The sequence below is a fragment of the Typopeltis vanoorti genome, chromosome 6, assembly GCF_054136105.1.
Source record: "Typopeltis vanoorti isolate ZY-2024b chromosome 6, IOZ_Tvanoo_1.0, whole genome shotgun sequence".
Lineage (NCBI taxonomy): Eukaryota > Metazoa > Arthropoda > Arachnida > Uropygi > Thelyphonidae > Typopeltis > Typopeltis vanoorti.
The window spans coordinates 8,421,424-8,447,790 of NC_143554.1; the positions used below are offsets into that span (position 1 = coordinate 8,421,424).

General features: G+C 35.6%; 1 protein-coding gene across 3 annotated transcripts in view; it reads right to left on the reverse strand.

Moving 5' to 3' along the window:
• mio (GATOR complex protein mio) overlaps positions 1-26,367 on the reverse strand; it is a 349,531-nt gene that overhangs the window by 72,319 nt on the left and 250,845 nt on the right. For all 3 annotated transcript variants that reach the window (XM_090394033.1, XM_090394032.1, XM_090394034.1), the window contains exons 21-23: positions 15,870-15,935; positions 3,343-3,415; positions 3,064-3,244 (exon numbers count right to left, since the gene is read on the reverse strand). In XM_090394033.1, coding sequence (XP_090250159.1) covers positions 3,064-3,244; positions 3,343-3,415; positions 15,870-15,935 — 320 coding nt within the window. The remainder of the gene's footprint in view (positions 1-3,063; positions 3,245-3,342; positions 3,416-15,869; positions 15,936-26,367) is intronic.

A 26,367-nucleotide genomic window follows, 5' to 3' on the forward strand; every position in this document is an offset into this window, starting at 1 on the left:
AACTGAAGATTGTAATGAGTCGCTTTTTTTTTGTTTGTTTTCGGAGTTTCATCTGTTTTGCGTGTGAAGTGTGAACTGACATGTTTAGGACATCAAAATAGACATGTTTTTTATATAGGAAATGGAATGACCAGTGAAAGCACTTAAGGAAAGTGATAATACTTTCGCAATCCGATAAGTTGGAGAGTCAATGCAATTTATGATAGGTCGTACAGGACTATATAAAAAACTCAACAGATTTTCTTGAAAAAATTAAGGATATAAAAATTACAGATTCTGAAATATTAGTCAGTTTTGACATCATTTCTCTGTTCACCAATATCCCATTAACCAACACAGTCAATTCATTATATGAAGATTACCCTCCAGATATCACAAGGATATTCGAATATGTCATCCACTCAGGTTATTTCAGCTGGAAAAACAAAATCTACAAACAAATTGAAGGTACTGCCATGGGTAGCCATCTGTCTCCACCACCTTCGGCAAACTACTATTTGAAACAATTCGAAGATACTATGTTCTCAACCATCTCTTTGGTACCGTTACGTCGATGATGTTTTTGCTGTTTGGCCACACACTGAAGATGAACTTTCCACTTTTCTACAATAGATAAATAACCTTCACCCTCGCATCCAATTCACTATGGAAAAAGAAAACTCTGGTACTTTACCATTTTGGGACATCCTCCTTACTAGAACGTCTTCTGGTACTTTACCTTATCTACAAGCATCTTTCGAAAACCCACTTTTACTGGGAGATACATTCACAAAAAGTCTGCGCACCACATGTGTCAAAAATTTGGCATTCTTAAATCTCTAATTCATAGAGCACATAAAGTTTGCTCTTCCCCAATAATCTTACAACAATAACTTTCCATCATTAAAAAAGTTAATGGAATCAAATGATTACAACTCCAATCAAATTCAACATATACTTGACTCCTATGTTCCAACACTTACAGTTTCTTCAACAGTCTGCAGAGTTCCTATTCCGTACATTCCAGAAATCTCAGAACCTATAGGTAGAATTTTGAAAAAGTATCAACTGATTCCAACATATATTCCTATCAACAAAATTTCTTCTTTATTACCTTCTACAAAGAATAAACTGTCTTCTCTATCTTTGGATGGCATTTACCAAATACCTTGCGAATGCGATGTCTCTTATTTTGGACAAACTGGCCGTTCTTTGGAAAAAAGAATAAAAGAACATCGATATTATATTGATTATTACAAACCTCTGAAGTCTGGTCTGGCGCAGCACAGTATTGACTCTACTCATAGTGTCCAGTGGGATAAAGCAGTTCTCCTCCATAGATGCAGATTCAAATACGAACGCTTATTCAAAGAAAGGTGTGAAACTATCTTACACCGACCGAATTTAAATAGAAATGACTGTATGTCTCTCTCAAAGATCTGGGAGACTTTTATCTTATGTAAAAAACCATTTATCTTAATAGATTAAATTTGTTATTTCTATTATTTCCTAGGACGCGGTAACAATTGTATTTTAATAGATGATCCACTGAAAGTTTGCCTGTATTCCATTCCTATTACTGTTATAAACACTGAAGATGTACTATTATTTACTATTATTTTTCGTACGAAATATCTGTCTTTTTACTAATTAAAGATTTCACTGTGGTTTTTACGTGTTACTTTATTATTTAATTACTATGCCACAGGTTCCACTAAAATATCAGAATCATTGTAGATGAAGCAATTATTTGAAAAAAGGAAATATAGTTTTTGAGTTATATGTTTTAAAACCATTTTAGTATATTCTTTTTAGTGAAATTGATACAGTCTATCAGAGTGTGCTGTGAAATCATAATTACAGTAATGGAAGATAATGATAAGTAAAGAAGTAAAAATTAAAAAGGAGGATATGAGTAGAAATTAAAGAGAGAGAGAGAGAGTAGCCCAAAAAACACAGTTGGCTAATGAAATATATATAATAAACAGGTTGTTATATGACCTATAGTGTCTCTGTATATATGGTTCATGAAACTCTTTTGTATGGTCTTCCAAGTAAAAAGCAGAGCTTTATTCTATGGAGCATCCCACATATTAAATGTTTTTTGGCTACAGCTCTCCTTAAATTAAGAAATTATTAAAAAAACTATTAATGAAAGCAATTATAAATCACTGCCTAACTGTACTGATTTTGCAGTAAAATCTTGAGGTAGTTACCTAGAGGCTAAGATTTATTGGAGTTGATGTGAAAAATGAAATAAAAAAAGGTGAATAATTATGATGTTGATGATAGTGAATGAGATATTAACCAAATTTCTAAATCTACAGCCACAGAAATAGTTGCACATACAGTTGAATATAATCCCCCCTCCACACAGAAGGAGAGAGAGAGAGAAATTAACAATTCTCAACTTTAAAAAAAATATATAAAAAAATAAATAAACTATCAGAACATATAGCGATAAATTTATCGGAGGATTGGCAGCTTCATAATATAAATATCAAAGCAAAACATTCCACCTTCTGCACCTTTTTATGTTTTTTTCCTCATGGTTTTCATTTTTATTCTTTACTTCTCACCAATAGCATACCCATTCACACACAGGACAGAATCATCAGTTGCCATTTTTGTACATGGTCAGCATGCTCACTGGATCTAAATCCCTACGATTTTTGAATGTGGAGACATCTCAAAGATGTCTATTGTGGACCTCAAGATCAGCATTACATGCAATATCCACAGCACATTCTGTGTTTGACCATGCAATTTTGCAATTTCAGCATGTTGAACATGTTGTTGTGTAACCACAAAACGTGGCATATATGTACCCTACATTTTTAATCACCCACTATGGTGTGATGTGTGATACATGGCACTAGGATGATACATGGTTGCAGCACTATGTATCTCCCTAGTGCCAACTTTTAGAATCAAGATTGGTTTTTGTGAAAAATAAAATTCCATTGCCACACACATCATCATGTTAAATATTAAATCGTTCTCCTGAATAGTTACAGTCTTTTGAAATGTGAACTTTAAATTCACTCCAAAACAGTTATTTAAGTAAAGGTAATTAAAAAATACCTCTGATGCCATAACCTCCAACTATCCATCAATTCACAGTAACTCTGTACCCACTGTTGGACTCTTTGGTCTTGAGAGATTGTACTAGGTACAGCATGAAGAACTACGAGGCTTGCAGTCTGAACATCACCAGTCATATCAACATACCGCTGAAGGAGAGCAAGTCCATCCAAAGACAGCCCTACAAATGTAAATCCAATATTAACTATGCGAAAAGAACCCAAGAAAGTAGTCAAGAAATCTGAAAATTAATGTCACATACAAAAATTCTTCACTTACCAGTAAGTAAAAGTCCTTCAAGGCTACCATTTTCTATCATTTTGGCTTTCATTTTTTCCAGAAATTCTACCAACTAAAAGACAAAGTTCAATGTAAAGATGTTTACAAAATTTTATTAAAAAAAAAAGTCTTCATAATATATATGGTACAACATGACAAAATTTCATGCCAGCTTGGGCATCGCCCGGTTAAACAAGGCCCCCCGTTGTTTTCACCAGGGAACCAGGGCGAACAGCAAAAAGTCAGCTACTGGAACAAATCTGAAAACACACCCCAACTCAACATCACCAGAGTTAAAGATCGGTACTATCAACATAAGAAGCCTGAATGGCAAAGAAATGGAGCTAGTGGAGTAATTAGATAAGTAACAGATCGACATAATAGGGGTGATTTAAACAAAAAAGACAAAAACTGGTCAGATCTTTCTGAGCAATAAATACAAAATGTTATATTCAGGCAATGAAAATCAAGGAAAAGAAGGAGTAGCCATAGTATTCAACACAAAATATGAGGCTCATCTTCTTGAATGGCAGGCAGTGTCAAGTAGAGTGATTTGGGCAAATATCAGAATGGGAAACTGGACAATGAGACTTATTTGTGTCTATGGTCCCACAGAAGGTTCTACTAAGGTAGAAGTGGAGGAATTTTTTGAGGCTCTAGAGAAAGCTACCGACACAATGAAAAAGGAAATGTTGGTCCTTGTTGGGGATCTAAATAGCAGAGTAGGAAATGATTGTGAAACATACAAAAATATTTTGGGAAAATTTGGAGAAAAGAGCAAAGCTAATAATAATGGCAAATATCTGTTGGATTTCTGCTCAGGACATGGATTGGTTATTACTAACACCATGTTCCAACATAAAAATGTGCACAAATTCACATGGAGAGAAGAGGCAAGGAATAAGAAAAGTCTCATTGACTATGTTATTGTCGATAGTGATGTTTTCTCCCTGGTGCAGGACACCAGAGTGTACAGAGGATTTGAAATTGGAAGTGATCACTGTTTAGTCTTGAGCAGGATAAAATTGAATTTCATATTGAAAAGAATGACATGTAAGGAAGTTTTAAAGCGAATAAAAGTTGAGCAGTTCTCAGATGTGAACTGTAGACTAAAATACACAAAGATTATTGAAGGAAAAATGAAAGAGTTTTAGAACAGGAACTAAACTTTGGAGAAAACCCTGATTGATTCAGCTAGAGAGGTATGTGTTGAAATTGTCTGCAAGGAAAGAAAAATTAGAACTCCATGGTGGACACAGTAAGTTAAAGAGGCAGTGAAGGAAAAGAAGAAAGCATATCAAAAGGTACTGGCAAATAAGTCAGCTTGTACTCTTAGAGAATACAGAGACAAATGTAAGAAAGCTAAACAGTGTGTAAAACTAGCTAAACAAAAGTCATGGGAGGACTTTGGCAAGAACATAGAAAATAAATATCAAGAAGGTGGCAAAATATTCTGGAGGTTGTTGAAGAAGCTTAGGAATGGAGGAATATAAAAATATATTTTTATATTTTTCATATTTTTATATTTATATTTTAATTTGGAGAAAAGAGCAAAGCTAATAATAATGGCAAATATCTGTTGGGTTTCTGCTCAGGACATGGACAGGTTATTACTAACACCATGTTCTAACATAAAAATGTGCACAAATTCACATAGAGAGAAGAGGCTAGGAATAAGAAAAGTCCCATTCACTATATTATTGTTGATAGTGAAGTTTTCTCCCTGGTGCAGGACACCAGAGTGTACAGAGGATTTGAAATTGGACGTGATCACTATTTAGTCTTGAGCAAGATAAAATTGAATTTCATATTGAAAAGAAAAACACGTAAAAAAGTTTTAAAGCGAATAAAAGTTGAGCAGCTCTCAGATGTGAACTGTAGACTAAAATACACAAAGATTATTGAAGAAAAAATGAAAGAGTTTGAGAACAGGAATCAAACCTTGGAGATTCAGTGGCAAACTCTGAAGAAAACATTGATTGATTCTGCCAGAAAGGCATGTGGTGAGGTTGTCTGTAAGGATAAAAAAAATCAGAACTCCCTGGTGGACACAGGAAGTTAAAGAGGCAGTGAAGGAAAAGAAGAAAGCATATCAAAAGTTCCTGTCAAATAAGTCAGCTTGTGCTCTTAGAGAATATAGAGACAAATGCAAGAATGCTAAATACTGTGTTGTTATTGTTGTCTTGTCCTTTGAAGAGTCTTAGATGCTTCCGTGTGCTCCTTGTACTGCTTTGGCTATGTCTGTGATTTTGTTTATATAGAGCTGTTGTTCAGGATTAGGATCTATTTCTTGCAAGGCTGCTGTAATTGCTGGACAGGTAAAGATGTGAGTGGGTGTCAGTTCAGTATTGGGGCAGTTGTTGCAGTTTCTATATGTTCTCGTATCATCTGTATTGATCTTCATTCCTCTATAATGTCCTGTTCGTAGTCTTGCTATCATGGTAGAGGTCCTTCTGTCAGCATTGATCTCGGGAATTTGATGTTGTATCACTGATTTCAATGGAATTAGTTTAGCTTTTGCTAGTGCATTGGCATCAGCAAGAGTTATCATACGAGTTTCTTGGTTGAGTTCTCTGGCCTCTTTTGCTAATTTATCAGCTGCTTTGTTGTGATCAATGCCTACATGAGCAGGAATCCATTGTAAAATGCAACTTTTACCTAAACACTTTAGTTGATTTAAGAGTTTATGGATGTCTTGTGTGAGCTTGGTATTGCCATTTTTGATTGCCTCCATAGCTGATCTTGAGTCACTGTAAATTATAATTCCTTCAGATTGTTGAGATGATGATAGATTTAAGTAGGCTTCTAGTGCTTTATTTATTGCGTAGAGTTCGCTGGTAAAATTGGAAGCGATTCTCCCAGATCCAACTTTTATTGAAAGTTTTTCACCTTTTGGGAGTAGAAGGAGAACACCAGCGCCTCCATTAATCATATTGGTGTCTGATGATCCATCGGTATAACAAATAACCTGTTTGGAGGATGAAAGAAGGTTGATGGTATTTAGGCCTTTTTCTTTCAGCATTTCTTTTGGTTCTTTATTTGTACAGAGTTTGGTAAGGATTAGATTTATGGAGGTATTTGAAGGTAAAGGACAGGAAAATAGAGGTTCTTTGTTTATGTGAACATTTAGCTGATCAAGACCTATTTCTTTCCTGATAGTGTCATCATATTGTAAAGTTGATGATCTGTGAAGTCTGCAATTTTGGTTCCAATGTTCATAAGTTTTTAGGGAGATATGATCACTTTGGTAGCTTCTGATATTATTTATGAATTTTATGGTGGCAAATTTTCGTCTGTCCTCCAGCAGGTCAAGCCCACATTCCTGTTGGGCTCTGATGTTGTTAGTGGATGAGACTGCACCAATGATAATCTTGGATGCTTTTGCTTGTATTTTGTCTAGTTTTTTCTTTACCGATGAGGCAGAAGGTGACCAGATAGGTGCTGCATTCCATTATTGGCCTTATTAGTGTAGTGTAAGTAGTTTTGAGGATTTTTGGCTTTGCGCCCCAATTTGTTCCACAAAGCCTTTTCAGAATATTTAATTTTTTTAGAGCTCTGTTGGAAGTGTTAGAGATGTGTTGTGCAAAACGTAATTCCTGATCAAGCGTAATACCAAGTTATTTTGGATTTGTGACTTTTTCAATTAGCTTGTTATTGATCATGACTTTGGGATTGTAGGAATGTCTGTTTTTCCTGTCTGTACTAAATGTACTTAGTTTTGTTTTGTCTGGGTTGATTTTGAGTTTAAGTTCGTCTGACCATTTTTCTAATCCTCTCATGGATTTGTTTAGAATTTCCTCTGATTCTGTGATTTTAGCACTAGTGTGCCAGATGGCTATATCATCTGCATAGCAAGTTACTTTTGTGTCTTCTGTAAGGTAGGGATGAATATTATTGACATATAGAAGGAATAGTAAGGGACTGAGTACTGAGCCCTGGGGAACACCAGCCCAGGTTCTCCGCTCTTTTGATATTGCTGCATCGATTCTGACTTTGATCTTTCTTCCTCTGATGAAATCAGCAATCCAGATTAAAGCGTTTCCTTTAATTCCAATATCATGTATTGTTTGTATTAATTTTTTGATCCAAACACGATCGAAAGCGGCAGTCATATCAAGGAATATGGCAGTTGTCTTTTTTGTTGGTTTTTCCTGAAATGAGTCTATTATTGTTTGGCAGAAATGGAATAATTGATCTGTTGTCGAATGACGAGTTCTATAGGCAGTTTGGTAGTAGTTGATTTTCTTATTTTTTGTCAGCCAGTGCATAAGCCTAGAGTGTATGATTCTTTCAGTAATTTTACAAAGTATGCTAGTTAATGCGATAGGTCTATAACTTTGACATTCTGCAGCATTTTTGTCAGGTTTCAGGATGGGTACAATAACTGATTTTTTCCATTCTTTTGGAAGTTTGCCTGTTTGCCAAGAGGTATTGAGAATGTCCAGGAGTTGTTCTTTGGCATTTTGGCCAAGGTGTTTGACCATATGACCAAAGATAAGATCATTACCAGGGGATTTATTAGGTGCAGTTTTCTCAATTGATGAATTTAGTTCACTTAGTGTAAATTCTTCGGAGAAGATGTCATTAGTTTGGTATGTTCTTGCTTGTTTTAGCATTTTACTTGTGAGTTTATTGAGGGGCTTGTCCTCTCTGTTATACTGAAGTTTGGAGTTGTTTGAATAGGTTTTTGCCAGTGTGTTTGCAATTTCTTGATCTGTAATAGCTTGTTTCTCAGCATTTATGATGAAGTTTGTTTTCTGTCGGTTCTCTTTTTTGATATTGTCTAGGATTCTAATAATGTTCCAGTGTTGGCTGTCTTTTCTTGGATCCAGGTTACTGCAAAGTTCCGCCCATTTCTCTTGTTTGCACTTCCAAATTTCCTGCTCTATTTTGTGTGTTATGTCCATTAATTTCTTTCTGTAATCATCAGTTTTATTAATTCTGAATTGTTCATTGATATTGTCTCTTTCTGTAATCATTGAATCAATATTGTGATCTTTCCAGTATGGTATCCAGGTATTTTTCCGCTGGCCTCTTGGTATTGTTGCTTTGGCAGCTTTACTGATGTGTGAAGTAAGGATTTGTAATTTTCTGTCGAGGTTTCCAGAGACAGGTTCATCTTGACAGAGGCTCTCCAAGGTTTGAGTAAACCTTGTCCAGTCGGCTTTTCTGAAGTTCCACGTCCTTTTGTTTTGCTGTTCATGTTCAATCTTGAAGTTTAGTGTTGTTATTATGGGTCTGTGGTCACTGATGGCATTTCCCAGAATTTTCCATTGTGCACTTGATGCAATACTATAATTAATGGCTGTGATGTCAATAGCAGATTCAGTTCCTGTAGTTTTAGAAAGATAGGTGCTCTGTCCATTGTTAATTGTTGTGAGTTCCAAACCTGTAAAGAGGTCTTCCAATTGTTGACCTTTATGGTCTAAATTGGGGGAGCCCCACGTTGGGCTTTTTGCATTTAGGTCACCAAGTATAATGGTTGTATCAGTTAGAGATTCGCTTAGCTTTTCAATGATGTCTGTATCAATATTTGTATTATCAGGATGGTAGACATTTGTGATTGAAATAGAATGGTTTGGTAGATGTATTTCAACAGCTTGAGCTTCCGTTGAACTGTCATTTTTTAAATATTGATTTAGGATGATTTCTTTGAATTTGATTTCTGGGGTCTTCAAAAGGATAGCAAGCCCGCCACCTGTTCTTTCTTCTCTATCCTTCCTAAGAACTGTGTATCCTTTGATGTTGAAGTTCAAATTTTTATTTAGTTTTGTTTCTTGTAGACAAGCTATATGGATATTATTTTTATAAAGCATGTATTTGAGTTCATCCATTTTTCTCTGAGTACCGTTGATATTGAGTTGCAAAATGTTAATATGAGTCCTCGTAGCATATTTACTGTGTAAAAATACTGTGTAAAACTAGCTAAACAATAGTCATGGGACGACTTTGGCAAGAATATAGAAAATAAATATTAAGAAGGTGGCAAAATATTCTGGAGGTTGTTAAAGAAGCTTAGGAATGGAGGAAAGAGTGCTGTAAAAGGAGTTAGAGATGATAAAGGTGACATGAAAATGGGAGAAAAAGATATCCTTGAAGTATGGAGTAATTACTTTGAAAAACTGCTAAATGAAACAAGCAGTGATGACAGCACAGTGGTAAAAAACACTGACCAGGCATGCAGTCAGGAATAATACATATCCATACTTGAAGTAGAAAAAGTCATCAAAGGCTTGAAATGTGGAAAGGCAGCAGGAGTAGATGATATTCGACCAGAAATGCTGAAGCATGGTGGTATAAGAGTCTTACAGTGGCTGCACTGCATAGTTCAGAAAGCCTGGACAGAGGGACGAATTCCAGATGATTGGAGTAGAGCTCTCATAGTACCAATATATAAAAAGGGAAATAAAACTGAATGTGAGAATTGCAGAGGTATTTCCCTACTGAGTGTTCCTGGCAAGGTCTATGCAAGTATACTTGAGAAACGGTTGAGAAGAATTGTGGAAGAAAAGCTTGGTGAAGAACAAGCTGGATTCAGGCCAAATAGAGGCTGTCAGGATCAGATCTTCACTTTACGACAAAAAGTCGAGAAAGTATGGGAATATAACAAAGATCTGTATTTAACTTTTGTCGATTTGGAAAAGGCATATGACAAGGTGCCAAGAGAGAAGCTATTCAATACGCTGCAGTTATATGATGTCAATGTGGCATTATATCAAGCAATACTTAGTCTTTATTCGAGTTGTAAGTCAGCAGTTAGAATTGAAGGAAGTACAAGAAGATGGTTTAATGTTAAATCTGGTGTGAGACAAGAATGTACATTATCCCCTCTGTTATTCATTATCTATATGGATCACATTATGAAGGAAAGTGGTATTAAACATGATATCAAAATTGGAGATGTTAAGAACAAGCATCAATGACAGCTCTTTGCTTTATGCAGATGATGTTATACTTCTAAATAAATCCGCTACAAGTCTGCAAGATTCTCTGACTAAATTGAATAGCTGTTGTAATAGATATTGAATGAAGGTCAGCAATAAAAAGACAAAGACAATGAAAATAGGCAGAATCATTGAAAATGTCAACTGTGTTGTGAATGGAGAACCTGTGGAACAAGTAAAACATTTCAGCTATTTAGGCACGATTTTTACTGAAGATGGTAAATTAAATATAGAAATAGACAACAGAATCAGCAAAGCTGTTATGGTGGGAAGTCAGTTGAATAAATTCATATGGAATAAGAGAGAAATTAGTCGGAACACTAAATTAGCTGTATACAAGACAGTGTTCAAACCAGTTTTAACTTATGGATCTGAGAGCTGTGTCAGAAGTAAAACACTTGACCAAAGACTAGAGACAACAGATATGAGAGTCCTGAGAAAGATTATAGGCATGAACAGATGGCATCAATGGCAATATCAGATTAAAAATGAGGATATTAGGAAAGAACTTGACATTGTTAGTATCCAGGAATGCATTAGCAGAGCTAATCGCAGGTGGTATGGTCACTTAAACAGAATGGGCGAGGAAAGATTAGCAAAACAAGTGTTCTCTGCCAGGTTGGCAGCAAAACGACCCAGAGGAAGACCAAGATATAGGTGGATTGATACGGTACAAAGTGCCTTAGACGATAGAAATATAAGATCTGATAATGTCGGAGTCTTGACAAGTAACAGACTGATTTGGTGGAAAATTGTAGATAGGAAATTAATAATGATGTAATTTTTTTCATGTAGTACTATTATATCCTGTACACCCCTTGAGGGTACATGGCAGGAATTTATGATGATATTTTTATATTATATATTTTAATTTATATATACTTTTTTTTCCCAATGAAATGCTATAATCAGCATAAATTACCAATTCAGGCAGGCATTAGATTAACTTTCATAATATTTAATAAAAATATCAAAAACTAAGACATATTCATACTGAAAATAATAATTTGAAAGGTGCATTGTGAAACAGATATGATTCTGTAACAGATACCTAGTTTTTCCTCTGGTTTCTGGAAGGACCAGAAAGAATAGCTTTTCATTCTTTACCTATTGTACCATTGCTGAAACACTTCAAAATATTTTTTTTTTTGCCTGCTTTCTTTCTTTATAATTACTGTTATAGCAATCTCTATGGGGTTTGCAGATTCATCATGAGAGCAGTGGCGTATCCAGAGGGGGGCGGTCTGCCCCGGGCACCAAGCTGAACGGGGGCCAAGAGCATGGAATATCATTACTATTTACCAGATATTTGTATAATTTTCAGTTTTCTGAAAAATTATTTAATATTATTGATATTTGTAAACAATATTTTTAAAATTTGGTGCTAAATACGACATACATATACAATATATAGATAGTTAATTCGAATTCAAATCAAAATGTGCGAATTTTGTTTAGTTACTTTTATATTGTTGCAATGTCAAAGCTAGAGGGCATATAACATTCTAATTTACAGTTAGTGGGAATGAAGTGGTGTGATGTTAAGATAGAAACACGCATGATCTTGATTGAAAACAACCAATAAACTTGACTATTTAAAATTTTATTGTTTTAAAGCCAATCAAAGCAAGGCGAAGACTAGCAGAACAATTTCATAGTAAAATCACACATTTATCCAAACATATATGGGAAGAGAATCTGCTGAGTTATACCATTGGACCTAAGGGACAGAACACTAATGATGATGATAAGTGTACATATTCGTATTTTTTGCGTTTATAGTTGGTGATAGAATACTGTGTTGAAAATAGGCTGATTATAAACAAACTTGGAAGAAGAAGTATTTTTGTGTACTTACGACTGTATCTGCTATGATACAGTCGTAAGTACAGTTTTTAAAAGTACTTCCAATACTTCTCAACTCACCGTTGGGAAGTATTGAAGGGAGGACTAACATTAAAAAGATTATCAGACACAAGATGGAGTGCTCACTATGAAGCAGTTCATACTGCAAGATATATCGAAAAGTTAATTTTAAGTTTAAGCACTATGTGATATAAAAGAAAATATTGACACACGAGGATAACCTCAAAATTTACTGGTGCAATTTGCGATTTTACTTTTTGGTGTTATCTGTCTTTTTGGAATGAAGTTTTAGAAGTAAATGGTACTAAAAAATACATGCAAACTGGTGGAATAAGTTTAGAAAAATGTAGTGCAAAACTTGAAAATATGAAACTCTTTCTTGAAAATAAACGAGAAGGAATGGTGAATAGAGCAATCGAATATAAAATAAATTGGACATTCGTATAGAAAAAAGGGGCAGAAAAAGGTTAAAACGTAAAATGCTGGGAGAAATGTTGGACGATGTTGGTCTTACAGTTCAAGAGGAAGTGAGAAGATCAATGTTTATGTGCCTCGAATGCTTTTTTCTAGAATTATGTAGCCGTAACAAAGCAATGGATGAAATAATGATGATTTTTAGGATTCTACAACCCAATATTTTAATACATGGTACAGAAAAAGATTTTGAAAATTGTATCCGCAATTTAACAAATGTCTGTGATGAATTTCAAAGCGAAGATATAGTTTCTGAAATAAAAAGACTTCAGCGACATCTAACAGATGTCAATATCAGCAAACAAGAAGCAGAAAAATGGACAGCTCTTCTATTATTACAGTTCATTGTAGGGTGGGGATTTGTGGAATATTTTCCGAATATTTCGCTGTTTAAGATTTTTTTTTTAATTATTTGTGTTATCAGTGGTTTCTTGTGAAAGAAATTTTTCTTAATTAAAATTAATAAAAAGTTAACTGCAGTCCAATATGACAGAAGAGAGACTAAGTATTTATTCATACTTTCTATAGAAAATAATTATGCCAGCAAGATAAACTTTGACAAAGTTATTGAACATTACATAAATGTTACATGCCACAGAATGTAAAATAAAATTTGTGTTGAAAGTTAAAACAGATGTGTTTTTTTTGGAGGTCTGCTTAACCTAATAATATGTCCATCTTTGTGTGCCCCTGTCCTGTGGAATGCGATTCCCACATCAGTGTTTCTCCATATCTATAATCTGCAGTTATTTATAGAAAAAAATTAGTAATTGTCGCCTTTCATCTAACCCTTCCTCACTAGTCTATATGTATTATGTACAGGAACAGCACAACATTCCAGAGTACCCTAAACTGCACACATCTCAATAGCATATAGGCCATCCCAAACTTCCAGGCATGCTCTACATCCATCTATGACAATGAATCAGGTATTTTAGACTCCACTTCCTTCAACATGACCAGTAGTCCAAGTGATGCTGTTTGATGAACTAGTCTGGTCTACACCTGACGTTCTAGTTTGTCCCAAAGATGTTCTCTGTGTTTTGATCAGAACTCTGTGAAGGCCAGCAAAGTTTTTCCAGATCATTTCCCTCAGAAAACTATGTTGCAATAGCACCTGTATGGTGCACCATTATGTTGAGAAAGGCATGGATTTGGTCTGTAAAGCATGTAGGAAGCATTATATTATCAAGAAATGTTGTATATTGGTCACTTTTCCTCCTTTCAATTATATCAAGTTTTTTCACTGGAAAGAAAAGTAAATTAAGTTATCTGTCAATTATCTGATTGCATATGAAATGAATTTGCTGGTTTGTTAACTAAAGGTTATGGTTACATTACAAGAGTCAGATAACATGCTATTAATTTAATGATTATTTAACTGAGAATTTGGTTATTTGAAGGTTAGATAATTGAGAAATCACTTGACACAAATTTTGTTTCCATCTTTATTGTGCACCAGCAAGAGCAAACAAACCATTTGCACATGGAAATAAGCACAAACAGTAACAATCAATTGCACAACACTTATTTGCACATAATATGAAAAGTAAAAATTGCATCATTCTATTACAAATGTGTCCAGTTAATTGCATAATATTTACTTATTTACATATAAGGCTTACTGTACAAAAAGTAATAATTGCAAACTGTTTATGTTTCTATTACAAATTTGTCTGGTTAATTGCTTAATGCTTAACATTTTTTTGAATTTTGCATTTTCAAACACATTTTGAAACAGTTGAAATTTTTTTTCCTAAAAATATTTCTCTATTTTAATTTAATAACAATTATATCCAACAGTACAGTATTTATATACTGTACATACATGCAGCTTAGAAGAAATGTTGCTAGCATCTACACACAACTATAGTGTAGAAAGAAGTTCATGCTCAGTCTATTCCTCTCCCCTCCCCACACATACACAAAAAAAAAGCAGTTAAAAGCCAGCTAAAGAACTAACTGCTCTCATAATTTTTTCCAAAAAATCATGGAACAGGTCATCAACCCACCAGATATTAATCATCACTATCATAGATCACACCACTCTTGGTCCATTATCTCCACCAAACTATGGATACAGGCAAACAGAAAGGTTTTGAGACACTCATGTTATCACTCTTGACATTATTACTGCACAGGCAGCACTGCGAAGTCTGAAGAAGCATCACAGTTGGGGGAAAGGGATAAACTAACTTTATCCATACAATATGTAACATAATGATTCAGTCAATGACAAAAAGTTATTTGATGTATATTTCACTGATTTCATAAAATGTGATACAAAAAACATATCACATAGAGTTCATATGCAGCAAGGAAGTGTCAACAAGATGGAGGAGTTGGTGTTCAATATGTTGGTCTTTATGCAGGACCAATAGCTGATACTACCATATAGCACTGCCTACAGCAGAAAGCAACCAATCTGTTGAAAGGTTTGCACATGACAGGTGATTTTGAGTTTCAAATCTGCAGGTGAAGAACTTTGCCCTGATACACATGCTTTTTAGGTAATCCCAAAGCCAAAAGTTACAGGGTTTAAGATCTGGTGAATGTGGTGGCCACTTCATAGGAAATGGGCAACTGATTAGTCTATCACTGTCAAATGCTGAAGCAACAATTGTTGAACTTCATGTCCAGCATGGGAAGGTGCTCCATCTTGCATTATGAATTTATCACATTATCCAAAGTAATAGTTTCTTACATTTTCACTTATTGTTATTATGAGTTTACTATTACAGTGTTTATTATAATAAGAGATGAGTGTAATAATAGTGAAAAATAAAAATGCTATATTCACCTTCATTTTTATTATTATGTGACACCTCCAAGGAGTCCAAAGACTCATCAAGGGAGGGTACCTCCTCTACAACTCTCTGTCCCCATCACTCAATCCACCAACTACAACGAATGGCAACTACACCAATGCCATCTACCGTCCACCACCACCACCACCACTAATATTTTCACAGACAATCACAAACATCCATGCCCACAGTCTTTGGTTGGAGAGCAGATACGCTAACCACTCGGCCAACCAGGCCGGCATTTTCCTCGAGTTTAACAGTATATTAAGTATATTAACAGTATATACAAATAATCTATTAGCTAGCATTTATGAAATAATATAAATGAATTTTAGGAATTAAGGAAATAAAAAAAAAAGTAGCTTGTATTTTTTCATTATTGTTACTAAAGATCAAAGACATGTCATAACATTTTATGACATAAAATAAACTTCACCTTTTTGTCAGGAAGGAATAAACAGGCAAAAGCCACTCGATCCTGAAGTGCTACTCCTTCTTCATTCTACAGAACAATAAAGGATTTAAGTCAGAGAGTAAATTCAAATTAAATCTTTCCACAAAATTTGTTTATTCTACTTTAGCACCACAGATGATTTCCATAATCTTATAAATCTACATATCACAATCAACATATAAAAAATATTACTGTGGCCCTGCTTCCAAATGCATTGTAAAAGATATATTAATAAAGAAAATGTGTCTTTACAAATCACATTAGGAGATTTTATATATTTGCTATTTCATATAAAACTCTGAAGAAGTCAGTTAATTTAGCATACTTTAAGCAGTCTTTGTTTGAATACATAATTTAGTGCCTAGATCACATATTAGATGCTTTTTTTTTTATTTTCTTTATACAGGTATTCTAATTCCTTATGATGAAACAGCTGGAAAACAATCTCTATCCTGTATAGTACACTAGCAGCACATAGTTTAGTTTGCTTTGTGCAACTACTGGGCTAGTGGTATGCAATATATAAATCTTTCCTGATCAAGTCAGCCTTGCCTTTTGAGGTAAGGCCTGTTTCTATCCAAAGTGGCTCTAGCACTATCAATTAAGCATTACAGCTGACAAAGCATATTTTCCTAGTTAGAGAAAATGCCAACTAAGACCTACTAGGTGGCAAATGACTTTCATCATCCAGTGCCACCTTGCTTCTTGGGGCATGACGAGCAAATATAGCATCACAAGTTTATGATGGTATGTTTGATCCCAGGAACAGGAGTTTGGGATTCTGGCTTTTGCCCCTCTCAGTCTTATAACACAAGTGATATTTGCATGCCCTCCTTCAAGGTCCTGCAAATATACTGTGGAGATGCAGTGCCTCCCCCATTTGTATACAACAGTAAAGGTTTTCACAGGCTAGCCAACATATGTATGGACCCAAACCTGATGGTAATGCATTTAGGAGGTTTCCTGATCGGCTGGTATACAATGTCACTGCCAGACTATGCCAAGAGGAAGGCTGAATAGTGGAATGTAGAGGCACTATTGAGGCAATATTATGAAATGGAGACTGGATGGGCTACATGCCTAAAAATCTATCTCCTCCCATTGCATGTTCTATGTAACATGACAGTAAATAGATATAATGCAAATGAAAGTTAAAATTTAAAAAAAAAACATAAAAAAAATAAAAAAATAAATACACATGACAAAAAAATCTCTAAATTCACTTCGCCAATACTCATGGAATAAACACTGACTTAAATTATGTGAAATACCAACTACGGACATCCAAACCTGATCTCTTGTTTTTGACCTAATCCTGATCTCTTGTTTTTTGACCTAATCCCATATTACTATCATAACAACCATAGTCCATCTTAACTATCTAAAGTACATGCTGTATAAGCTTTCTCCTGATACCTATGCTTTTGTGTTATCTGATGTTCTTTGCCAGAGGATATGTGCAAGTTTGAACATCTTTGAACAGTGAATGATAAATACCATGTTTTAAGTTATATACATTTTTTAAAATTTATACTAGACGTATTTCCTCTACATGTTTCTCTGTCTATATGGCTAACAGGGTCATCGGGAAGTTGCTTAACATAAATAAAAACTGACAAAAAATTAAAAATTTGCCAACAACAGTTGATATCTATAAGTTGAAAAGACTGTAATAATAGTTTACAGAAGTATCATTACGCTTGTTACGTGCAATCTCTACACTGTTGTGTAAACTTTGTGTGTGATTGGTGGCATAGGAGAGGTCTTTAATGTTACACACATTAATTAATCATTTCCAGATGTCATGAAGAATCATTCCTTGATTTCTACTTAATGTGGCATTTGAGCAATGACACAGAGGACTTCCTTGAACAACCTGTCAAAGTAATTCTCTTCTAAGTAGGGCACAGAGGAAGCTTTTCCAATTTACCATGTGATGTTCTTTGAGGACATGCGTTACAAGTTTGCTATTTCTTCCCTTTTGCTTTCAATGTCACCAATACGGTCTTTGAAGATTTCAAAACTCCTCCCAGTCTGACCTATATATATATATATATCTTTCAATAAGAACACGGAATCTTGTATACACCCAGATGTTTATAAAATGGAACTTTGTCTTTAGGGGAGATTAGAAAGCTTTGTAAGGTGTTGACCGGCTTGAAGGTTGTTCTGATGTTGACTGCTTTTAATATTTTGATCATTTTTCTTGATGCATTGCCAACATATGGAATGAACCGTGCCTTTGTAATTAATTTCTGGGTTATCAAGAGATGGTTTGTCAGAAAATGTTTTTTTGCATCTTTTTTGAGTATCCATAGGATCTGAAGTTCTTGTTTTCATCATTTTTTAGTATATTCAAAGTTCTATTTCTGAAGGTTTTGATTAAACCTAATTTCTGTTGATGGAATGAGCATACTTGTAGGTACCTGCTAGATGAGTTTCTTTCCTATAGACTTCCAATGATAATCCTCCAGGGATGATTTTGTTGACAAGGATGTCTAGGAATGGTCATTTTCTTCCATTTCTAATGTGAATTTTATTTTTAGACATCGATTATTCAGAAAATATACAAAATCTTCCAGGTCTTGTGGGTGTGTTTCCAGTTGATAAAGATATCATCCACATGTCTCCACCATACAGTATGTGTAGTTTGCCTGAGCTATAGTTGATTCTTCAAATTTTTCCATGTAAAAGTTGGCAATCGGAGGTGATAGAGGTGAGCCCATTGCAAGATTATGTATATTTTCTGAATTATTGACATCCAAAAATAAAATTCACATTAGAAATAGAAAAGAATGGAAAACTACCATCCCTAGACATCCTCGTCAACAAAAACATTGTTGGAGCATTATCATTAGAAGTTTATAGGGAAAAAACCCACACAGGCAGCTACCTACAAGCAAGCTCATTCCATCACCTTCAACAAAAATTAGGTATAATTAAACCCTTGAAGAATAGAGCTTTAAACATATTAAAAAATAATGGAATCAAACATAAAAAAAAAGATACTAAAGAAATTTTTATTTTTAATTACAAAGGCATGGTATCCATTTCATACATTGGCAATGCATCAAGAAAAATAGCCAAAATATTCAACATATTAATGATATTATAATTATTATATTAATATTATAAACATATTGAAAATGATGGAATCAAACAAAAGAGATAAAGAAATTTTTATTTTTAATTACAAAATTGATTTCTGGATTACAAAAGTAAGAAATTTTGGAATTCAGAAATCATGAAATTAATTACAAATGCATCAAGAAAAATAGCCAAAATATTCAAGGCAGTCAAACATCAAACAAGTCAACACCTTACGAAGCTTTCTACGCTCCTCTGAAGACAAAGTCCCATTTCATTAGCATCCAGGTGTATATAAGATTCTGTGTTCTTGTGGAAAGATATATTATTATTATTATTATTATTCCTGACACCTCCAAGGAGTCCGAAGACTCATCGCGGGAGGACACCTACAACTGTCTCAACCACTACACCGAACCATCTCCATCAACGCCATCTACCATATATGTAGGACAGACTGGGAGAAGTTTTGAAATCAAAGCATCCATCATGCCTTACTATGTGTAACATTAAAGACTTTTCCTATGCCACCAATCGCAACAGAGTTTACACAATAATGTAGAGACTGCAAATAACATACTTAATGATACTCGTGATTAAACTATTGTTCCAGTCTTTTCAACTTATAGATATTAACTGTTGTTGGCAAATTGTTTAGTTTTTGTGGTATATTTACTCATATTTCTCCAGATCCAGAAACATACTGTTATCGTGGTACAGAATTTTCCAGGTCTGTTCAAAATTCCTGTCTGATATCCAAGCTATGGTTTTCTAAGAAGTGTACCTAGGTGGAGAGCAAGAAAGAAAAACAGAATATCATAAAAGTAACTTGAGACAAAAAAGTCCAGCTTCATTCACAGCCTACAATGAAACCTGCAATATTTTCTAAACAATCATTAATGGGGCTAATTATTACTCTGAAAAAGTTAAATGTAGAAAACTCATTTTCTGTACTAATGAAGTTATCCCTTTGGAGCCCTCAAAAAAGCTGTTTGGAACAACTTTTGTCCATTCATGCTTGTACCTAAATGGTGCAACTGCAACAGCATCTAAAAAATAAAGCTGATTTCCTTGCAACATTCTTCTAAAACTAACTCCTGCATAGATAACCAAAGCAAATTACCTCCTCCCTTACTTCGAACATTGCACTGCATGCTGCACCTGCAGCCTTTTAAGAGAAGAAACTTCTGACACTGATGCCAATTAGCTAGTATGCATTCCACAGAATGGAACTAAACCCATATACAGCTGATTCCAAAAAAAGTGATGTCTCTTAACTATCAACCTACTGCTCTCACCTCAGTGATGTCTCAAGTAATAAAGAAGGTCATCAATGGTCAACAGGCAACCAATATGGATTGTATCAATCAAGATCAACAGCAGATCTTGATTGGTGATGTGCGAGGGAATCGCACATCACCAATCTCTGGATACATGCCATGGAAAGGTTTGGAGAAACCAGTGCTGTTGCACTTAATTTGGCATCTAGGGCTTCTCAGCAAATTGACATCTGATGGTCTACCTTTTGTAACTGGATAGCTAGTTTTCTACAGGGTCATTTACTACATTTAATGAAGAACGGTGTTCTCTCTTTAGATTTTCCTATGTTCAGGACATTGTTTCAAATTAAACTCTATTCACAGTTTTGCTGATAACAACATTCTCCATTCCTCCTATTCATGCAACAAACTTCAGTGTTCAAATATCTCAAATTTCAAGGTCATCTATAATATCATGGCCTTAAAAAGGGTTTGTTATACCATCTTGGGGAAAGGGGGATGACATCAGGTAACACCGAGTCCAGTGGATTTTACAGGAGATAATGATAGGTATAGAAACTGACATTTTTATGCTTTATACTAACCAGTAGTATCCAGAATAAAGGTGATAAATTGGTGGCACTGATAGCATCAGCCTGGCCAAAGATTATTGGGATCTCTGAGACGTTATTGACAGAATATGATATAATAACAGGAATAGAGGTAGCAGGGTACAGCATTTTTCGGCAGGAGAGGAAGGGAAAATGCAGTGGTGGAGTACTGTTTATGATAAGAGATGACTTACATCCTGTAATCGTAGAGGCTTTGGAAGGCAGTGCGCTAATGGTTTTGTCTCAATTGCCTAAACAGGAGATGTTTAGGCAGTGGAGCTTGGCAAGTGCAAGAAGAATGATTGTTATGGGAGATTTTAACTACAGCAGTATAAGCTGGGAAGAGGAAAATGCATGTAGTAATAAGGGAATGGAATTTCTAGAATTCTTGCAGATGACATCTCTCCCACCAGTAGGAGAGAGTGACCATGTGGTTTTGACTTGGAAAATGAAGAGACATGCAGGAGTATCAAAGAAAAGGAAACACATGTGGAATTATAAGGCGAGTGATTATAATAGTCTTAGATATCAACTTGGGGTAGTTCCATGGAGGGTGGAATTGGAAGGCCAAGATATCATTAATGCTTGGGAAATTGTGAAGGAATATTTGTTAGCAGCAATAGTAAGCTGTATTCTACGAGTGAAGAAGCAGACACAATTTGGTGTAAAGTGGATGACAAACAATATCAAAGAGGAACTGCAGGTGAAAAGAAATCATGGAAGAGATATAAAGAGATGGGTGGAGAGCAGATGCATGAAGAATATAAGACTCAGGCCAGGAGAGTGACTAGTATGGTGAGCAAGGCAAAACTGGAATATGAGAAGACATTGTCATTACGATCCAAAGAAAATCCTAGGGAATTTTTTAGCTATGTGGCCAGTAGGAGGAGAAATGATTGTGGAAGAATGACATTGTGGGATAAAAATGGGAATAGCTGATGCAGAGGACATAGTGGAATTGTTCAATGAACACTTTATTGGAGTATTTCATCCTGGAGAAATAGGTTTTAATACTAGAGGGATAGGGCAGGTTCGAGGTTCAGAGGAGAGTGTATTCCAAATACTGAGTACTTTGGATATCAGTAAAGCTGAGGAACTGGATGGTATTATGCCATGGGTATTGAGAGAATGTGCTAAAGAAATGACAGCTCCATTGACCTGGCTTTTCAACGAAAGTCTTGCTAAGGGAAAGGTACCCAAGGAATGGAAGGAAGGTAGTGCCATTTCATAAGGGCAGTAGCAGACTGGAGGTGTCTAATTATAGGCCAGTTTGTGTGTCATCAATAGTTAAGGTCTCAGAGAAATTAGTGAGGGACCATATACAGTGTTGGGCAGATGAAGGTAATGTTATCTGTGAGGATTAACATGGATTTGTTAAGGGGTGCTCTTGCTTTAGTAATATGATTGCCTTTTATAATAAAGTGACAAGACCAGTTGATGAGGGAAAGGCATATACTGCCATTTTTTGGATTTTTCAAAGGCATGTGATAGGATACCACATGATAAGCTAATACTTAAGTTGTAGCACATGGTTTTAGATGTCGGGTTAGTAAACTGGATTTGGGATTGGCTGTCTGATAGGTATCAGAGAGTTGTGTATGGTGGGGCAATATCAAGGAGGCAGAAGGTTACAAGTGGGGTTCCATAGGGCTCAGTACTGGGACCTGTATTGTTTAAACTTTAGATCAATGACATTGTCAATGGATTGCAAGGGGATATTCAGTTGTTTGCAGATGTGGTAGCCCTTCAGGAGGATTTGAATAAACTGGACAGATGGGCAAATGAATGGGGTGTCGGTTTAATGCAGCAAAATGTAAAGTCTTGAAGTTTGGGATACATCGATGAGAGGCTGCATACTCAATTGGAGGAGCTGTACTGGAGGAAGTAGGGAAGACAAGAGAGATCTGGGGGGTGATGATTGATAGAAAACTGAAATTCAGGGGGAAATATTGCAAAGGTGGTGAAGGTAACCCAGAGGATTGCTGCAATACTGAGAAGGATGCTGACCTGCAGAGATAAAAGAGTTATCATTCCATTGTATAAGACTCTGATCTGACCATACTTAGACTATTTTTCTCAAATTTGGTCCCCAAGATTTGAAGGGGATAAATTAACTGTGGAAAGGGTACAGAGGCAGATAACAGAGATGTTTTCCGGACTGTACAATATTAGTTATGAGGATCGGCTGAGGGAATGTGGACTGCAGTTTGGTGGATAGAAGGAGAGGTGATATGGTCAAGACTTTTAAACTGTTGAGAGGCAGTTACAGGGTTGACACTGGGGAGTTCTTTCACTTGGTGGAACAGCAGGAAGGAGCAATGACAAGGGGCCATCCCTAGAGGTTACAAAAGGAAGCCGTGAGCAAGAGGGTGAGGAATGGTTTCTTTGCATGGAGGGTAGTTGAACCGTAGAATGCATTGCCTGATAGAGTGGTGACAGCAAGAACGGTGAATTAGTTCAAGGACTGGTATGATAGATTTTGTGTTCCCCAGGAAGGTCCTCCCACGATGAGTCTCTTGACTCCATGGAGGCCTGAATAATAATAATAATCAATGCGGTGATAATCATCTAGTCATCTTGAATACTTTCTCGAAAAAAAGATCTTAGGAGTTCTTTCCTTACCTTTGATAATGTTCAGTTTAACAGTCAAGACCACACAACTCCCTTCATTGACTGACCCCCCCCCCCCCCCCCCCAGCACAAACAAATCACTTCTATAGCATCTTCAGTATCCATCTTTGTTGAATACTGTGGTATTTTTCATCTGTCTGGCTACTAACATGCCAAATCTGCTCAACCTTAGAATGCTCTTCTCGCATTCAGTGTGGTGCACCTAAAACCTCTCCAAAAATTTTTGATTATGTTCTGACGAGGGCAACTTGACTAACTGATGATTTCTCTTTCACATGCACACACTTACTCTCCATCCACTCTCCCAGAATGGGTCAGCTGTCACATTCTGCCTCTTCTATAGATATTTTCATAGATGCTATTCAGCAGAACTAGCATCCGTTATGTTTCCATTTCTGTTAAATCTACAATAACATGAAGCTACCCAACATCCCTTTACAGTTGAATTGCTGACTCACTAAACCTGCTACTCCCATTCATCTTTCTTGGTTTACCTTTTGCAGAAAGGTGCACCAAGAAAGAAAGTGTACCCAAGTGGAACAAGAAAGATAAACAGAATATCATAAAAGTAACTTGAGACAAAAAAGTCCAGCTTCGTTCACGGCCTACAAGTGAAGAATCAGGCATGCTGTAACTGGCTCTCATCTAAAACTTCCTTTACTGCTTATAAAGTGCAGAAAAACTGTAAGAAAACTATCAACTCATCCAAAATGGATTTTGAAAGAGCTAAAATCAGGAAACTTACATCCTGTCCAGATGTGTCATGCCTTCTGGTCTCTTGCCAAAGTGAGAGGCTGTGACTTCAACTTTTCTCTCACAACTGTTACATCTGGATGGTTCTATTGCATCATCCCCCCCCCAAAGCCAACCTCCTGGCTTCTTATTACTTCTCCTCTAATTCCTATGTTGTAAAACCTGGAAAATGTCCCAACCACTCACCACACAATATCCTCTTTGACTATTACCATATATCTTTGACTATTACTATCTATTCACTGGACACCATCAGATGCCATATGATCACTCAGATGATCGTGGTGTGCCACACCAGTTCTCAACTATGTGATCCTGTTGTATGCTTTTCTGGAGACTTAAACTCTCTGAAGGTCAGTCACTCTATCCATTCATCTCATTGATGGTCTACCCCTTCACTTTTTCCAGAAACCCTTCTATTACTGTTTTGAGAAGTCCTCCTTCCAACGTGTCCAAATATTTCAACTTTCTTCTATCAATATCCTTAAAGAGCCTTCAAGTTCTACTGAGCCTTTCTAGCACCCATCCATTCGTCCACTTTTCAGTATATAATATCCTCAACAGCCTTCTGTAACATCCCATCTCAAATGCAGCTATCCTTTTCCTATCAGATTTCTTTATGTTCTAAGTCGCAATTCATAAGTCGCTGTTGGAAAAACAGCTATATTCAAAATCCTGAACTTCATTCCTGTGGAGACAGATCCATCCTTCCAGATTTAAGACATTTCTCTGACTGTTGTTTTAGCCATTCCTAATCATTGTGTAGATTAAATTTGGTCATTCAAGCATATAATTAAAATGAAATATATATTGATCTTTAATTGACCATGATTTATAAATATCTAATACCAACATGTTTCGCCGATGGGGGGGACAGTCCAGCTTCTTCAGAACTTATAATGGTAAGAGAAAAATACTCAAAGTGGCTAGTACAGAGAAAATGGAGTAACACTATCGTATAAATTAAACATTAAAACAGAACACGTAACATTACACGCATGGAGCGTATTATGTTAGTCACTGTTATGAGAGCATGTTCTGTAGTTTTGAGTGAAATTAAATTCTGGCAGACTGAGTGATCTTATTAAGATTTTCCATATGTCAGCTACTATCATTCTCTGGTTTCTGTTAAGATTTTCTCCAGAACGGAGGACTACAATGGCTTCCTTGAAATTTCTACAATGGAAATCTTCTTCTAGGTAATGGAGCTGCTATCCCAATCAATGGTATGGTTAGTAATTGCGAAATGGGATAGACCTGAGTTGTCTGTTCTGCTGTTATTAACACTCCTATATTGTTATTTTTTTTGGATTTTGAGGCTTCTCGACGTCTATCCTATATAGTTTAGACCGCAAGCACATGGAATGTTGTACACTCCAGCATGTTTGAAAAAAACATTGTCTTTTAGCAATCTTAAAACGTGACAGACAGTCTTGACTGGTTTGAATGAAACTCTGATGTTGAAAGGTTTAAAAAGTTTTGCGATCTTTTCGAACACTGTACCTACATAAGGAATAGCTATGGATGAACTGTATTGAGTGATGATAGGTTGTTGTTGTGGGAGATTTCTATGAAGAATCTTGTTGATTATTCCTTGGATAGCATTTTTTTATTAATGTCTCTGATATATGAGTAATTTCATCATAAAGTTCTTTTTCTTCTGAGATGATGTTTGTGGCTCTATTTTTGAGCATATGTATTATGCTGAGCTTCTGGGAAATATGGCGAGTTGATTTGAAATGATGGTAGCATCCAGTGTGTGTGTGTGTTGGTTTGCAGTAGACTGTTAATTTGTTATGTACATCTGCTAGTTTCTTGATTATGGTATCCAAAAATGGTAGTTGATATCTTTTTCTAGTTCCAAAGTGAATTGTATTTTTTGATGAAAAGAATTATTTTGGTTAAAAAGTTCAAAAGAGCTGTTTTTGTGTCCCTACAAATTATGAAGGCATCGTCTACATACCTCCACCACACTAAAGGTTTTGGGTCTAATTTTGAGAGGATGTCTGTTTCTAGCTTTTCCATGAACAGATCTGCACAGAGCGCTGAAAGGGGACTGCCCATAGTTAAGCCATTTAGTTGCTCATATATCGTTTCATTCCATTTAAAATAATTAGATTGAAGGCAATGACAAAAAAA